The sequence below is a fragment of the Haemorhous mexicanus genome, chromosome 2, assembly GCF_027477595.1.
Source record: "Haemorhous mexicanus isolate bHaeMex1 chromosome 2, bHaeMex1.pri, whole genome shotgun sequence".
In the NCBI taxonomy this organism is placed as follows: domain Eukaryota; kingdom Metazoa; phylum Chordata; class Aves; order Passeriformes; family Fringillidae; genus Haemorhous; species Haemorhous mexicanus.
Genome location: NC_082342.1, coordinates 46,610,795 through 46,629,103, shown reverse-complemented (window position 1 = coordinate 46,629,103; position 18,309 = coordinate 46,610,795). Strand labels below are relative to the sequence as shown.

Sequence of the window (18,309 nt, the reverse complement as noted above, 5' to 3'; positions counted from 1 at the left end):
GCAGTGTAGTAACAGAACTGACAGTCCATCATGAAAGGATGACTGTCTAAAAACTTATGTTTTCTAAAATGCGTGTTTTCTGTCAAGCTTACACTGTTTTGCTATTCATGGGTGTGCTTGATACTGCAATATATGTTGTTGACATTGATCATTGATCATTGTATGATTATTACGAAAAAGAAGTTCAATATCTGAGTTTATAACATGAGTAAAATTGGTTCAACACTGCTTCTGTCTGCATTTTTTTTAGTTTTATAAAAATTCTAAAGACAATGTGAACCAAGGTACACAATTTCTCTTTGAGCTGAAATTCAAAATTCTGAGTTTTTAAGTGGTTTCAGAACATTACAAAATATTTCTCCCACCCCATCTGTTCTTAAGGGTGACAGGAAAACAGACTTTGCAGCAGTCATTTGAAACTCTCAAGTGTAACATCACTTTTTAATTAGTTGTCCTTCAATGCAGTATGAAGTTAGAGTTAAAAAAGACACACATATGTTACTTCATCCTGTCCATCTTCCTGTCAACATCCTCACAATGTGTTTTCAGTGTTTCAGTAGTGCCATAATGAAATGATGTAACTTAGCACATTTACCTCAAAAACATGTCACTGTCACACAGTACAGTCTATTTAGGCCTAGATAAGCTGGATATTCACCTATGTATTCATTTAAATTGTATTACTTCTGATTGTGTCCCCATATGTTCCTCTTTGATATGAACATCTTGCACATACTGGTAGGTGATTATCATGCTTCCCCCATTGAGGAATAATTAGCCAAGCTGTAAGCACTTACAGATTTTTAGTTTCCCTCTAATTAAATCCTTTCTGAGGAGATTCTTGATCTTTTCAGAAATCACAGCTGTTGACAGTACCTAGGTTTTAACTTAACAGGCTTGGTGAGGTTGACTAGAATTATGTAGGAAGGAACTATAGGTGTCAGATGATGTTCATAACCCCAGATTACTTCTTTCATGTGATAAGATTGCATGCTATCTCAAGTTCATTTTGATCTTCACTCAGAATTTCCCAGCTTTCTCTCTTTAATTGTGTATTTAAAATTCAGAGTTGCATTCAGTTTGCAGGATCCATTTGCTTGCATTGTGTGTTGTTTATTGCAGATCATTAACAAATACAATAAGTAAAAATAAGTTTTGCTGAATTTTATTTTTACACACAACTATGAGTGAGATTTCATCTACTTTATTTCATTTATCCACAAATTTCAAATCAAGTTAAATACAAATAAAAATTATCAAATTTTCATGATTTAATATTCACAGTCACATTCCTCTCAGATACACTGATAAAGAACAAGGCACCAAAAAATAAAGGAATTCTTATAATGAAAACACATCTTGGATAATTTCGGAGGAAAGGAGTAAAGAATGAGATTTGGAGCTAAGGGACTTGTCACAAAAGGTTGCACCTAGAGAGATTCTTCACCCACTTCTTGGTTGAAGAATTTGACTGGAAAAGTTTCAAATAAAGCATAATCAGTTGGGAGTAACAGCAGGAAAGAAGCAAGCAATGAGAATGCTGGATAAGCAAAATGCAGGGCTGCCCCTCAGCAGCCAAATGCACCCAGTTAGTGTCATTAAAGGTTGGCTGGAGAGCAGTGACAAGCCAGGAAGTTATAGATATGCTGTACTGTCATCTTCTCCTGCCTCCCAAACTAGATTAGTTTTACATTTTCAAAAGGACATGCAAGGATCATTGAGATTTAAAATCTCTGGCTTTCTTTTCTGGTCTTACTCACACAAATAATAGCATAAGTACACTTAAATTTTTGTCTATATGTTTGTGGATTATAGAAATAGAAATTAATTGATAAAAACTGGTGAAGATGGCCAGAGATAATCTTGGCTATGCATGTTAATATTTAAATTTTTGCAATTGCAAAATGCATAACCTACAGAAAAGGAATTCTTAAAATATATGCATTAAGATTGCTATTTTTATAGAAATTACAAGCCAAAACCAACTGTATGTGTTGCCATGCTTTTTTCTTTGTCAGTGTGTCTCTGAGAGAAGAATGAGTGTTAGACACAGTGGGAGAGATTGAATGAAATGAAGGAAAGTCATTAGACTGAACATTGAAATCTTTCCTTCCCATAAGTGATTCACCTTCATCTGAGAGTAATTAGTCTCTGTTTGGGCTTTGTCATATTCTTGACATTACTAGGCCTTCCTCTGGTAATTTTTTGAAAATAAGATTAGAATCTTTCTAGTCCTGAAAACACCAGAACATTCAAATTTATCCTGAATCGTCTTCTTTAAATTGTAGTGCATTAAGAATTTTCTCTGAAGCAATTTAAACAAACAGTGAAATAGTTTCTCATTCCTATTCATGGTACATCTGCTGTTCAGTGACAATCAGATATTGCTTGTAGATTTCCACCTTAAATCTAGGAATAGAAAATGTTGCATTTTGTATGAGTTGCAGAATGATTTTTCATTCATTTCAGTGACCATTTTATTTACAAATGTCCTTTTTTAAACCTAGATTTTCAGTGAAGGTAACAAAGCTGTACAGAATACTCTGAGTTCTGATCCTAGCTTTTGCTATTATTTGTTTTGTGGAGTCATTTGTTTTGTGGAAAGTTTGATTGACTTGCTGAAGTGCTGTCTATACAGGAATCAGGCGACTCACTAAATGCTTAGATAATTTGCTAAAATCCTCAGCTCAGTGCAAGCTAGCTGCCTTTCTCTTTGTGCTAATTCCTTTTGTTGTATGAAGAAGTTATTCACAGCTGTCTGGATTTGCCTGTCTGAAAGACTTCAGAAAAATCATTTTATGTGAATGTGTATTTTGAACTCACTGAGGAGGAATTCACTTTCCCTGCAAAGATCTGCAGCTTTGTGATGGTGAAGCACAAAGGCAATAAGAGGTATTGATAAACCCCTTCCCAATTATAGCCAAGGTGAAGTCTTTTAGTCTCTTGTTTGTAGGATCCATGCAGTCACAGAGCCTCATTTCCCTTTGTACGCAATCGCCACTGCCAGATGGGGAGGTTTGCTTCGGGCACAAGAGTTGGGTTGGTTTGCAAAAATCATTGTCATCATCTTACATGGTCTTGTGTCCAGTCTATAGAAATGGCAGTTCTTAAAATCAAACTGGTGAACAAGCAAAGGAACACAGCAGCATTATCATTTTAGAGTGAGGTGCTTTATGATTATTGAATACAGTGAGCTGTTCAAACATTGGAACCTATAAGGTATAAAATGTCCCAGCTCTCATATGGAAAATTTACAGGCAGATTATATTTATTTTTTTATTTGAGCATGAGAATAAGTTCTTATGTTGTGCATTTAGTATTCAAGTCTATATGATGGCAGCAGTGCCTTATGTTTCTTCCCAAGGAAGCAAACTATATTCTAGCTATTTCAGCCTGCAATTCCATGCAGTCTTTATATACAGCTTGGGGTTTCCTTAGCCTTCTATCATTCATGTGGTCATTCCTTGATTTACTGTTTCAAAAGAAGGCATAAATTGACTCTTTTCAGGTATTTATCTATATCACAGAGTCACAGAATCATTTATATTGAAAAAGACCTCTTGGATTGTTGAGTCCAACCAACCTTTGGCTGATCACCACCTTATCAACTAGACCATAGCACTAAGTGCCACATCCAGTCATTTCTTGAGCAATGTAATTGGCTGTATTGTCTGTTAGACTGAGAGGTGCTGAAGGAAGCAGTCTTAAGTCCCAGCCTAAGAACATGTACATTTTTAAAACCTGACACACTGATTTTTAATTTTTTTTTTTTGTCATGTCAACAGTCCATATGGAGCAGGGAGTTTAATGATTTTTTATTTTGATATGTCTGCCTTGGTGTTGATTGCAAGAAGCTGGCGCCTCCAGTAGAAACTACAGGCTTAAAATGCATCTCCTCTTCATGCAGAAAGTATTAACATAGCTTGTGGTGGTAGAGGTTTAAATGACATGGGCAACAGTGTAGGTTTCATGAATAGTGAGGGAGCCATTGGGAAGACTCTGATACATCATTATTGTACAGGCTAGATAAGGTTGCTTCTAGTAGTAAAACTGTAAGATTGTTAAAGATCAGTGGTTCTATTTAAAAGCTGCTATGATCTTTGTTGATTGGTTGCAAGCTCTTCCCAAAGCAGATCACTCTGGCTTTCATCGATGTGTAAGAACCTGTACTGTGGTCAAAAGATGAAGCATGACTCTGCCATTCAAAGGTCATTTCAAAGATTGCAGACTAGATTCAAAGACCATTACATTAAAACATCTGAAGAAATTTCTGCAGTTCTACAAATAGAATGATCTTCTGACGGGGTCCCATCCATCAACACCAGTATTTTTGATGATTTATGCACACGAGTGTAGCTCATTTTACAGACAGGTAAAAGTGTGTCAACTTTGTCAGGCTGAGAGTTGAATTCATCTCACATTTCTTCAGGGGTCCGGGTTAAACTTACAATTAAATGTCCCTCTCTGCTCCACCAGGAGAGTTAAGACAGCTTCAGGAGTGAGTGATTCAGCCTCTCCTGTGTGCCAATTTTAAAGTATGAAGAATTGCAGCCCTGAGGTTATTTACCTCCTGTGTTTAGCAGGAGTCTAAAAACCTAACTTAAATGAGGCTGGCTAACTTCTAGGTCATTGCGATTAGACGAAATTTACCTTAAATTACTAAATTAGGAAAAGTATCAAAGGTTGATTCTTGAGGTGAAAACACTTAGGTCAAACTTTTCTTTTTTTTTAAATACAGTTTTTTTGTTCCCTTAAATATTTTGAGCATGTGTCATTTAACCTTGTTAAAGTATCACCCAAGCCATTCAGTGTATGTCATATGATGGCACTGTGAGACAAAGATGTCCTCCTACACTAGGGATCAAAGAGAACTTTCTGATGAATATTTTTCTTTTTTGGGTGTCAGTGGTGGGGAGGCTGGGAAAAATCCTCCACTGCTATGTGGGCTTGTGTGAGTGATTAGCTCTTTTTTAAGTGCCTGAACACACAGGTTCACATAGTAATTAAGTTCCTACTGTGGAAATTACTATTTAAAGAAAACAATAAAAGGTGGTTTTGATTAAATGCCCCATCAACAATGAATGCAATGTTTTATTGGTGAGTGAGAAGCAGCTCATGAAGAAGCACATTAACATTAACTTGTGTTAATGTTTCTTCTTTGGAACTGCAGGGGAAGGACATAGGTTTTATTTTTCTGTTTAGCAGCTCTGAAAATTCTCATTTACGTCACTTAACACCCACCTCTCCACTCAGAACCCTCTCCAGTAAATAATTTCAGGTCAGAAGTTTCCTTGCAGATGACCCAAATCCTCTTCTAACCTAAACACTGAGCAGTGCCATACTGAATTCACATGATCCCATTTGACTCAAAAATAACTTGCCCCAGTGTAAACTTTCCTTTGATGCTAGAACTAATGAGCTCCCAAAACTAGTCTGAGTCTTTATTTTTGTTTTTACTTCATCTATTTCCACCTCATACTGCTGATGGAGACTCACAGGTGTATAATTTTTTAACACAGGTTATGAAATACAGAGTTGTGAAGGAAGCTGCAAGGAACCTGTGGAGGTTAACTCATCCAACCACTATTCAAAGCAGGGCTAGCTTAGATCATGGTGGAAGAATTTCAAGGGGAAGAGAGAAATAATTTCATCCTTCAAGTCTGGGGCTTCTTTATGTAGAAATGATTCATAGCTCCTTTTCCCACATTCAGTAGAAGTGACTATATGCCAAGACCATAGCCCAGGGATGTACAAATGCAAAGTGCATCAAATTGGTTATAATTTAATTGCATCTCTTTTGCACAAACCACATGATTTCCTTACCCAGTAACTATTTAAAATGGATTTGTTGATTCCAAGGCATTCCCTCTTTATTCATTTATTACTTTATTTTTCATTGTCCTTGTATAATTTGCTGTGTGTTTTGCTTCAGATGGGTTGAGTAATTCTTTGAGTAAAAAATCTAGGAAATTCTGATTAGAAAAGAATTTAAGTGTTTATCTCTCCAAATGATGTTCAAATGGGGAGGGGGGGCGGGGAATGTATCCTGTAGTTTAGTTCTATAGAACACCTTGTGAAATTCAAGTGATCTAAATTTTCCTCTGAGCAGGTCTGTTCCTTGGCAACAATTCTGTAGTGAGCTGTACTGTCATATGTCCCTTTCCAGAAAGGCACTGTGATATTTATAAATCTATCTAAGAATACAGATAACCCACACACTAAAGCATATGTCAGGACATAGCTGTCAGTCCTATCAACTTGCAGTCCTCTGAAGGAGCAGAAAGGCACATTGACTCACCTGTGTGTGGCCCTGATTTTAGACCTCTGAGCTCCGGAGAGTCTCTTTTACATTGAGACATTTTACAAGTAAATCTCCCTATGTAAGGTATTTGTTGGGATTTAGAGATAGTGCTGTTGTAGAAGCTGCTAGAAAATATTAGAGCAGAAAACACCCTACAGAATTTGGCAGATTCTGTTTGAAATAATCTAGCTGTGTGTCATGGACTAATAGCTAAGACACCATGCAAGAGATGACTTTTTCCTTTCTGAAGGACACTGCAAGCACAGAAGGGAGAAGGTCCATACTGAAACACAGAGTATCAATCAGTATATTAGGCCAGAAAGTGAGGAGTGCTTTTTGTCTGAGAAATGTTACTGTCCAGATACCAATATACATTTTTGAGACTGCCACCAAGAGTCCTGATCCAGCAGAATGCTTTCTGTTGGATTTAATTGCTTTTCTGGCTTGGGCCATCCCTGTGCCTGGAACTATTTTCATGCAGCTACTGCCTTGTGCCAGCTCTGAGCTCTGCTCAGCTTAGCACAAAGACTGGAGCAGCTGTCAGTCAGTCAGTCAGTCAGTCAGTCAGTCAGTCACGTTATTGAGGCTTGAAAAGCTCCAGGTTGGCTGAGTGGGGCATCACTTCTGCCCTGGTTGTTTCTCAAGCTGTGTCACCTACTTCTCAGCCTGCCCTCTCTCCTTCATCTGTGTCTGTGTAAGGCAGACAGTTCTGAGAAAACGGGCTGTGTGTCCTTCTGGATGCAGTTAACCTGTGAGACAACCTGAGACTTCTCTTTCTAGCATGGGAGTGTGTTTTGCAGAGTTTGAGAACTATTTATTAAGGTCCTTCTTTCCAAGTGTGTAGTAGGAAGAAAGAATGCATGCTGAAATGTTACTGTAATTCATATTTGAGGAGGAACTGAACATCAAACACCTTTTCTCTACAAAAAGAATTTCTTTTGGCTCAGGAAGTCCCTGAACTAAAAATTGTTGGTTGCAGAGAGGGAACTTTGGAAATGAGTGTGTTTTTTTCACCCTGTGCTTATCAGAAGACAGGTTACATGGTTACCTTTAGTGTGAGTGTGAAAGTCTGCTTGCTTGCATGTTTTAGTATTAACTACCCTTTACTGGAAGACAAAAAGAAAGGTACCCACAACTCTTCTTCTTCCTAGTTTTCCCTTCAATTTATTCAATAATCCCTTTATTAATTAGACCACCAAAAAGTGGTTCAAGCTGTAATGTTTCCTGGGAGGGAATTTAAGCCAGTTTTAAACTATTCCTCAAGCTTCTTATGTCCATGGTGCTGGGCAAAAATATTTTCAGTCCTTTTCTTTTCAACTCAGAAATCATTCTTCACAGTGATACCCTTATGCAATTCCCCATGCTATTGCCTATTAGTCTTTTTTTTCTGAATAAAGCATGAATTATGCTTTTTAAAATAGATTTGTAAGCCCATAACCAAGACTGCAAATATTTTTAAACAGCACCATGTACATATGAAACTTGAGGAATAATTTAAAACCTGCTTAATTTTCCTTTCAGAAATCATTATGGGTTGAACCATTTTTCTGTGGTCTAATTAATAAAGAATTATTTTTAAATCTTGTAATGCAATGTCTCAGTTTTGACTGAAGTGAAATAAGGTTAATGTATTCAATTGCTTATCAATATGCAAATATATATTGGTCAAAAAATTTTAGATTTGAGGAGGTTTTCAAAAACATTCTTGGGTAGACAAGTGCTACTTCTCAGACTGCCTTTCCACTTGCATTCTAATTTTTGTCTTGAAAATTATGTGGAGAAATAAGGAAAGAGGAAGGAGAATGCATTTTTCAAAAAGGTTTCAAAAGAAAAAAACTCAAGGGCTTTGACCATAATGAAAATTACTGGATTTTTTTTTTTGAGAGTACTGATTAACAGAAAAAGCTATTAAGAAGCAAATTAGCAATGATGAAATTTACTTCAGGCATGCCACTGCATTCGTTTACTGTTATTAAAATATTTTTGCCATTTGCCTATAAAGTTAATTTTAGATGGGTTGTGAATTTTCAGTGTTGCATTTACTCTCATCTCAGTAGGAATAGGCTTTATTTTGATGTAAGATTGCAGTTTTCAGTATCGTGCCTAAGAAGGCATTCAGGCAATTGCAAGTAATTGAAATTGAATAGCAGATAAAAAAGAAACAAAACTAAACAAAGTAAAAACCCCAGTTCTTCTAGATATAAAAGCGGAAAATCGTGCTTTGGCAATGAGGAGGTGTAAAGAAGTCACATACATTTTTTCTAAGATTTGGGACATCAGAAGAATTCAGTGACAGAATGTTCAGTTCAGAAAAAGAACAAATATTTTTGTGTTGTTCATCCTTGTTCCTGTTTGTTCTTGACTTTCCTCTTGCAGTCTAGTCTGGACTATCAGCCCTCACTGGTACCACTTCTGGCACATTTCCACTGGTCATTTAAGATGATGACCAGTGCTTCTCATCTTTCCTTATGAATCTTCTTCTTTATCACTACTAAACAAAATCACCATCCTTCTGGTCACTCAGGTATTTCTGCTCTTTGTGCCTTATCCAGTAAGAAATATTCAAATACTGCTACTTTCTTAATACAAGCTTTGGAACCTTCTTTTGCTTCGCACATAGCCATGTCTTTCCTCTCACATTGCATTGATCAATGCAGGCTGCTTTTCTTTTACACCTCTGACTCATCAGCTTTTCTCCACTTCACTGTTACCACAGCTCTTGCAGAGATCAGATTTGTTAATCTTTTTTCTCGTTTTTCATTGCACTCAGTTCAAGTTGTCCCTCTTAATCTAAAAGATCTCTCACAGGTCTCTCCGTGTTTTTCCCACCTGTTCATGTCTCTTTTGCCATTGTGCCTTCCAGGATAATGCTTTAGAAATGTCTTTGGCTTTTGTGGGTCTCTTCACTGTTCCTTACCTCTTGGATGAATGGTTTACTGGGTTTTTTTTTTCACAGCTGTCTCCTCTTTGTGATAGTTTCCAAAGATTCACCTTTCCATTTGTGTGCATAATGCCTCTGAATTTTCAAGTTCAGCTACATGCCTCCCTTATGTCTTTAGCCAAATAATTAAGGACATACAAAGGAGCAGTTGGTACAGATGAAAAGCATGCATTTTATAAAAAATGCTCCATTTAAGACAGTTAATAAATGTATAATTTGTACTACACATCTATTAAAAGGAATAAACAGAGTTATGATAGACAAAAAAATGCATCCCAGTGTTGTCACCTAATTTTCACTTTCTATGCTATTTTTAATATTTAATGGTGACTGTTCTGAGAAAGTGCTAATAAGAGCTACATGTACAAAATAGCTTGGGAACTATGACTATATTTGTGTAACTGTTGTTGTTATTGTTCTAAGTTATGTGGTCTAGGCAGATTTTCTCTACTGCAAAGGTAATGTGAAAGGTTGATGTGCCCCAGTAAGTGTCTTCTTGTTAATAATTTGATCACACTTTTTTTTTCCTTTGTTAAAAAGAGCCTGAAGCTGTTAATACAACAGTCTTCAACTCTGTGAGGAAAAGACCAGAACAACGAATCTGCAAATGAAGTAAAATCTTGAAAAGACACTTTTAAGTAAACCTATTTCTCTAAAAAGTACGTAGGGCCAATATAATAGTTATTCTTGGTATAATAAGGCACACTAAGGAATACTTTATGGCCAGAGCATCAGTGTTTGCAGGCTCTTTTCTTTTAGAGAACTATATAGTAAAGCAGATGTGGAGCTGTACTGTAAGCCATTCTTAGTGTAATTTATCTCTAAGGTTTGTTGAGAAAGCCTACATCAACTTTCTTCCACCCAATGAAAACTTCAGGTTTTGACTCTCTCTATGTAGTTTAACCTGTGTTTGTGAGATTGTATCTACCTTTTTCATTGTAGGAGCTAGTGATTTTTAAAAAGCTCTTAAGATAGTACAGAAGAACCCTCATGTCTGTCACTGAAGCACTGAGTAATAAAAAACTATGTGGCCATATAAAAGGAAGCAATTAAAAGGAAAGAATGAAAGTAACAAAACAACCAACAATAACTTCAGCTTTCACTGCATATATTGCAAAAAGCAAATTTTATTTTCTTAGTATGTTTTTTGCTGTCATATTTTCCATCCTCTCTAAAGTATACTCTTATTCCTGTGTTTTCTGGAGGAAAACAAAACTAATACTTTTCTTTACAGTTTCAGTCTGGCCTTTACGTGTGAATGAATGCACTGTGGAAGAGGTCACAGCACACAGTTAATTTGTGATTTTTAAATAAATGTGCAGAGTAGCAATGGAACAAATGGGTTTCATTAGCTCTGTTCCTGAAATTGTGTGCAAAATGACTAAGTCCCCTCCCATCTCACAAGAACAAGACATTGTAAATAGGTTGTTCATTACTTATTGAAAGCATGCTCATTGTGTGAGCAAGGCTTCCTGCTCATAGTCTTTCACTGAGGGCAGGTACTGACCTCACCTAAAGGGAGAAGGGCTGTTTACCCAATTCATGGCTGCAAGAGCACTTTTTTCCACTGGTAATGGACAGTGGAGTTTAAATGTATGTTGTAGCAAAAGCAGGAGATCTTATTGCTCCAAAAGATGACCAAAATAACCCTAGTGTTATGAGTTTGCAGAGATGTTTGCAGGCAAACCAAGGTAGTGCATGCTTCCCAGACCTATGGAAGACAGGATTTGAAGGATTTCTGTGACTGCCTTGCAAACCATAGTAAAGGTTTGAAAGTTCAATTAAAGTGAACTTTTTAACTTAAAGAATCACTAAAGTGATTCTTATTCACAGATTTAAAAAAGAAAAAAGAAAAAAGAAGGAGAAAGAAACAAACAAACCAAACAACCTAGTCTGTAATTAGCAGCATTGTTGTCAAGATTGAGGGTTTTAGGCTGCCTGTGAGAATGTTGTAAGTAGTATCATGTTGAATGCAGAACATGTCCCTAGGTTATGCAGGAGCTTACTGTATAGCAGATAGAATTCTGAACCCACTGTCTGTGACACATAAGATAGGAATAAAATTAGAAGAGTGCTTAGCTGCATGGTGAAAGTCTTGGGCATAATCAGTGAAATAATGTGGGGTCCCACATGTTCTTAGAACTTCATGGACACCAATGTTATCAAATGCTGGCATTTTCTTTACATAAAAAAGGTGTAACAATGATTTTTTTAAAATTTGTTTTTGAGTCCATATGTATTTTTTATTTAAAAAAAATAGGGACCGATGGACAAAAGGACAGCGCAATAACTGTGAATTAAATAAGTAAAAGGGCCATATTGAGTACAGTGTTAGGTAAGTCACTCATTCATACCCCACCAGACCCTCTAAGTAGCTGCTATGTATTTCCTTTACCTTAAGTTTTGCAGCAGTCCAGTCGCTATGAGCAAGAGTATCCTCAGAAGATATAAATATCTTCTTTTCAATTTTGTACTGTTATAAAGTTAACAAGGGAAAAAGACTTCCCTATCTGCAAAAATCATTTTCTTGGCAAACACAATTGTTGCCTAAAATGTGTGCAGAATAAATCTCTGATTATTCGTTCTGAAGGAAACTTGGATGGTGACTTTGTGAGCTGTACAGGCCTATGCAATTGCCAGGCTTCAGTCAGTTACAGGGAATGATTGCTGAAATAGTTGCATGAGTTTTTTAATTTGCTGGGGATTTATTCCTCCTTATTCTGAGGAGGATACAATTACCTTTAAAATCATTGGTGCCTCAGTCTTCAGCATTCTCACCGCTGTAATATCTTTCTGTCTGAAAAAGTGATAAAGACCTTAGACCTTGAAGAGTTTGGAAGAAAAATATGGAGGAGATAAAAGTAATATATTAATTCACTCCACTTAACTACTCTTCCTGCCAGTTTGAGAAAAACTGGGTATTACTTTAAAGCCTGTGTTAGAAGTGGTGGCAAAAATAACCTCTGTAATGTATTTATTCGTGTAATTAGATGGCTTATATTGCAGTAACTCTGGATGATCCCAACCTATTCTGTTCAGGATTTCTATTTTGACTGTCACAGTCTCCAGCAAATGTGCAGAGAAGAAAATTGTTTTAGTGAAAAGATAATCTTTTTGTTCTTCTTTCTTTTAACTGCATCTGATCTAAGCTAGAGGAATAGAAGAGTCTGGGTTTTTTTCCCACTTCACTCTTCCTTCTTTAGTTTACTCTTTATTTGAAAGGGTTGCTTGTAGCTGAGTGCTGATGACATTACCATTGGTGGCACGGGAGAGGCAGCCTGACGTGGATCTCATGTTCTTTTCCAGATGAGGATAGGCATTCACTCAGGTTCGGTGCTGGCCGGCGTCGTTGGTGTGAGAATGCCGCGCTATTGCCTCTTTGGGAACAACGTCACCCTTGCCAGCAAGTTCGAGTCAGGAAGTCACCCACGCCGCATCAACGTCAGTCCCACCACCTACCAGTAAGTCCTCTTCTCCCTTTCTTTCCTATTGTTTTTGTTCCTGCCTGTTTTCAGTTCCCTCCTGTAGCATGCTCTGTCCTCAACACATGGAATTCGAGAGGAAGTTGGCAGGGCATCGGGACAGAGGAAGGAGGTATTGTGTGGGGATGTCTGTCTTTTGATTGCAGGTTTGTATCAGAATGTGCAAAGAAGTCAGGCATTGGAGGCAGGGAGGCACAACAGAAAAGCCAGCCATTCCTGCCAAAAATAATATGTAACAGAAGAAGTGAGAGATATCTCCCAAAGTGACATAGTTTTATGCACTATTTCAGCTTTTGACTGGGAATTTGGGTTCCACCCGCTAAACAAGTTCATGAAAGAGAGCACACTCCCACTGTCTCAGAAGGAAGTCAAATTTTGCCAGTAAAGCCATGAGATTACAAAGAGATTTAATGCTTTCTTGAAGACAAAATTTCTTATTTAGCACTGTAAAGACACACTTGATAGAAGCATTCTCATAATGTAGGAAAAAAGATTGAAAATGGCAAAGCATTACCCCTAGCGTTTTGAAGAAATTATGCAAATGGAGAGGAGGCTTGATTAAATCTGGTTATGAGGAACAGCTCCTAAATAAAAAAGGTGTTCCTTATTGTTCAGATTTGATAGTTTGACTATTAGAATTTCTACTGCTTAGAGTACAGCTGATGCACTCACTTTTTTTTGGCAGGATATCTCAATCTTCGGTGTTCTGTGTCTGAAGTAATTTTCTGAAGTAAGCTTTTGAGACTGTGTGGTAAATCTGTACATAGTTGTTCAAACAGTAGTGCTTTTCTTTCTTTTTTTTTTTCCTATTCAGAACTGTGAATCTCAAATCTTTTCCCCCATAGCTATCTATGTAAATAAAAAAGTTAAATGGGATTTCTTCGTCCAAGAATTGAAGTGTCTGCTATGCTAAAATATGAATCAGTCAGAAATTAAAGTTAAAAGTAATTAAACTAGTGCATAAAGTGACATTCTTCTGAAGAGCCCATTCACTTGAGATCATATTTTGAAAATGAAGCAAGTGTAACAAATTGAACAAGAGGTAGAATAACTGAATAGGGTTTGTATCATAAAGTGAACAGAAACGATTCATACAGCTGTCTGGTAACATGCAAGAGTTAGACAATCTATTATCTTCCAAATCTGTTCAAATCCAACCTATTATTGTTTACAGAAGACATTTTCATTTAAATAAAAATAAATTCAATAAATATATAGGAAATTTCTGTTTGGAGTTTGGTATAATTTGAAAATAAATTGGTTTTGGGGCCTTCCATACACAGCATTCTACAGTGTTTGCCTCTTGGTCATGCACTATGGGATAGAAGGAGCCCTCTAAAACCTTGTTTGAATACTCACCATAATTTTGTTTACCATTTGTGCTCCAGTTATGAAAATTACACAGTAGCCTCCAGAGTGTGGTTTGTGGTCTGCCAAAAAGTGCCCAAGGCTCTGTGACAGGGAGCTGGACTTCACTTGAGTAGGATCAGGTCTTACAAAGTGCTGTTCTCCAGCCTCAGATAGTCTTCAAGATACTCTGAAAGTGCAGTCCCTACTCTTTCAGAAGAGAGATCTTAGCACTTCCCAAATGTGGTACAGGGGACTGGTTTCACTTCAGGCTATGGTGTTGCTTGCTCATGTTTTTGTCCCTGAGAGCAGAAACTGGTGGGTTAGACAGCTTTATGGAAATATAACTAGAGAGCAGCTGAGGGTCCTGTGGGGCACAGAACTCTCTTCGTGCTGGGGCCAGAGTCACTTTCCATGTACCAGTGCACAGTGCCAGTTGTGTTGAATTTAGCTGTGAGTGATATGGAACCTCCTCTGTGAGACACAAGTTTTGTGGTCGTTGTTGAACAGCCTGATCTAGCTGAAGATGACTCTGTTAATTACAAGAGCCTTGGACTAGAAGGGCTTTAAAGGTCTTCTCCAACCCCATTAATTCTGTGGTTCTGTGACCGTATTTTCTTTTCATAACACTGCTGATTAAAATACTGTTCTGAGAGTTAGTGTGAGGGCCCGTGTATGGAGCTTGTTAGAAATCTGTGGGTTTGTGCAGCCCATTTCCTGACTCCTGTTACATTGTGGCACAGAGAGGATGGCTTCTCTTTCCCTGTGTCTCATCTCTGCCTGGCTGCCACTGGGCATATTGTGAGTCACCTTGGACAGTATTCATACTAAGTCCTAGGTACCAAAACTTCAGTCAGATCTTCTCACCCTGCATATTTCTCAGGTTGCATCAAAAAATGGGTTTTTTCACTTCCCTTTAATCCTAGAAATCCTAGAATGAATAGGACCATTTTTTTCAAGATGGTTGAACTTTCTTATTCCTTATATGACCCTCATGTCTGTACTTAGCTTGCAGACAGTTACCAATGTAGACTGTTGCTGCAAAAAGGGAAGAAGGTAGAATGGTGACTGGTCACGTAGTAATGCCGTAACATAAAATTGCAAAACAATACACAACAAAATACAGAATTATTGGTATTTTTAATCTGTGATACTGTGCTCAGTAAACAATCTGCTGTTAACGTGCTGAAGAAATTCAGTGCTTGATTCAGAGAACTTGCAGTGGAAGTAACAGGCTAGACACATGGTTACAGGTGAAGGAAGTAGAGATGTCAAGAAAATATATGATTCAATGAGATGCAGTTATCATTGAAAATGAGTGGCTAAAAGTAGTGGTGATCAGGCTAGGAACAATTTTTTATTGCAGGCTTGGGAAATTATGTGAAAAGATAAAATTGATGTGCATGGGGCAACTTGAAAAGTTGATTTCAAACTATATCTTTGAAGCTTGAAAATAAACAGGGAAGAAGTTGAGAAATAACACTGTTGACAAAGTGGCCAGAAGAGACTGCAATTACAAAATACTCAAAGGGAAAGAACTATTCAGAGTTTCTGATAGTGATCTGTGAGATTTAACATTATATCTTGGTGATGTCCAAATCAAAAAGTAGTGATCTGATGCATCCATATATAACTTTTCTTAACTATAATTTGTCTGAGTATATATTTATTGTGTATAAATAAGTGATTCATCACAAACTGAAAATGTATTTGTATTTGACTTCGTATTCTGTTAAAAGCTTCTATTTGATCACACTGTGCTGCTGTGCACTTTGTTAATACTGGTGTTAATACTTCTATTATCTAAGAGTAAGTGTTTTTAAAAATAGATTATTTTGCAGTCAGCATGAAAACAACAGAATTTTCAATTATATGAAACTACTGGCATTTGTCATCACGTGTTTGTGTCTACCATGGCCCCTGGTGGAAGTTGTGATACAAGTTTTATAAAGCATGCAGGTCCTTGAAACATGTCCAATACTTAGCAGCTTTCATTTTACAGTAAAGATTATTCATCCTAAAATGTCATCAGCATTCAAATAATAATCACACCTCAGAATACCTATTATAGGCTACAGACACTTCCCTTCAAGCCTGTAATCAGCCTAAGTAAGAATCAGAGTCTGAAATGGTAAGTACAAGGTGTGATGTTTGTTGCTTAGCAGCAGCAGTGAGCCTGGGGCAGCCTTGCTCCAGTTACACCTACCTGGGCAGAGCTCTGCTAGGTGTGAAACAACAACTTTTACAAAGGTGAACTTTGCATTTTTTGAATCTGAAACATCACTTCTGTTTGAAATATCCTGTTCTCTTGACTCAGACAGGTCTTTGGACACAAGGATCACAGATCCCTGTTTGCTTTGAATCACTGAGCTTTGTGAAATTAAATCACTGGAATAGCATTGGTAAAACTTCCAGTGAAAATGTGGAAACTGGAGAGGAAGCTGAGCATCCCAGACTGGTCCCTGTATAAACATATGGACAGAAAAGAATAGGAAAAGAAGTTTATTTAATTCATCAGCTGTATCCTGAATTGAATAGAATTACCCTATTTTCCACAGTCAGAAAGGCAGCACATTAAGATTTATGAGACTCTTCAGCACAGGAAAGAAATAAAATATTTTTTAGTTTTTTGTTTCAGCCTTTAATAATGATTTTTATGAGATATTAATATAATGTACCCACATTTATCTTGTTTTCCTAGTAGTGTTGCAATGTAGTGCTTTGGGATTTCTAAGTTATCAAAAGCAGGTAAATATAGTTGTTCCTGTTTGGCAAGTAACTCCTTTTTAAGAATTAATTCTTTTTTTCCTCTTTATACCTCTAGTCTTTTACAGCATGTATTTCTCTTGTGGAGAATGTGCTTCTGGCACTCAGGGCTGGGTACAGATACTTTTCCATTGTCACATGTTGGGCAATGAATCTGGGACCTGAGCTTAGGCAAAGATGAACAGCCTGTATCACACATTTTCGTCTTGTTTAGGAGAGAGGGTAACCCAGGTGACCTCTGTATTGAGCTGGGCGAGGTCATTGTGTTCACCTGCATAAATTACTTCTCAGCCTTTAAAATTGATTAAAACCAATGTAAGTTTTTAATAATTCTTTCACAGAAAGTTGTATGAAAGAAGTTTTATGTAATTAAGAAGTATTTCTATACTTCCCTCTTTACAGTGATTCTAAATTAAAATTAGGCTTTTCCTGAAAGTCCTTATTGATTTTTATTTTTATCAAATTCTTTTTCCTACAGGTTATATCTATTTATATGTATTATTTCTCCTACAATGTATAGCTATCTCTACATCTATATTTTTCTGCCTCCTATGGTCAAACCAATGGGCTTGGTCTCCCAAAAGCCTTTTCAGATTATTTCAGATTTTATTTCTCAGCATCCTTTAAAAAAAACTGTTTGTTTTTATGTTGGTCAGTTCACCATGTATGTTTGCAAGAGATATTGGTGGACAGACAATTTAGTTTTGGGCAGATTGGGAACACAACTTATTCATGGGCACAAAAAATTATTGTTAGCCTAATTTTAGAAGCATAGTCAAAATGCACTGTTTTTTTCTTGGGTTTCTGCTCCCAGTGTCACCTGCTTCTGTCAGGCTGCACCCCCAAAGTCACTGTGTTTTGTGATGGTGGTCCTTGGGCCTCTGGTGTCTGTCTGTGCTGTGCTCTGTGACACTGTACTTTGGTTCAAGGTTCACCCTGCACAGGAGAGCTGTGCTAGATCACTGTTAGGTAGCTAACAGTGTATGTTACCCCTCATTTTCTCAGAGCTGATCTAAAGCTAACACATCTTTAGGAAAAAGTCATCTGTTGTCTACACTGCTGTTAAAACTACAAAAAGCTCAAGCCTGCAAAAATCCAGGCAGGTCCTGAGGCCAGCACTGCTACATCAGTGTAAAGCCTGAGGCCTTTTAGTAGCAAACCTGTGCACTGATGTCCCAAACAGAGAGCAGAAACCCAGTATTCTTTTTGCTTAGGTGAGTGAGAAAAAAAGTGGTTAAGGTCAGAGATGGACACTCACCATGCTGAGCTGCATGTGGTAGGCAATATATTCCATTAAAAATCATGACTGGCCCTTTCATAACCTTTCCACAGTTGACCTGTATGAAGAAGGAACACCAGTAGCCTAACTTCCATAGTTTAAAAAGTAATAAATGCAATATTTAAAAAGTAATAAATGCAATGTGCAATTAATTAGGTAGAGATGTAGTCAGGATTTTTTTTTCCATTCTCCT

The 18,309-nt window shown here is 37.2% G+C and overlaps 1 protein-coding gene across 1 annotated transcript in view; it reads left to right on the top strand.

The window, feature by feature from the left end:
• The window catches only part of GUCY1A2 (guanylate cyclase 1 soluble subunit alpha 2), a 152,239-nt gene that overhangs the window by 110,802 nt on the left and 23,128 nt on the right, over positions 1–18,309 (top strand). The window contains exon 7 of the mRNA XM_059838644.1: positions 12,549–12,703. Within this exon, the coding sequence (XP_059694627.1) occupies positions 12,549–12,703 (155 nt within the window). The remainder of the gene's footprint in view (positions 1–12,548; positions 12,704–18,309) is intronic.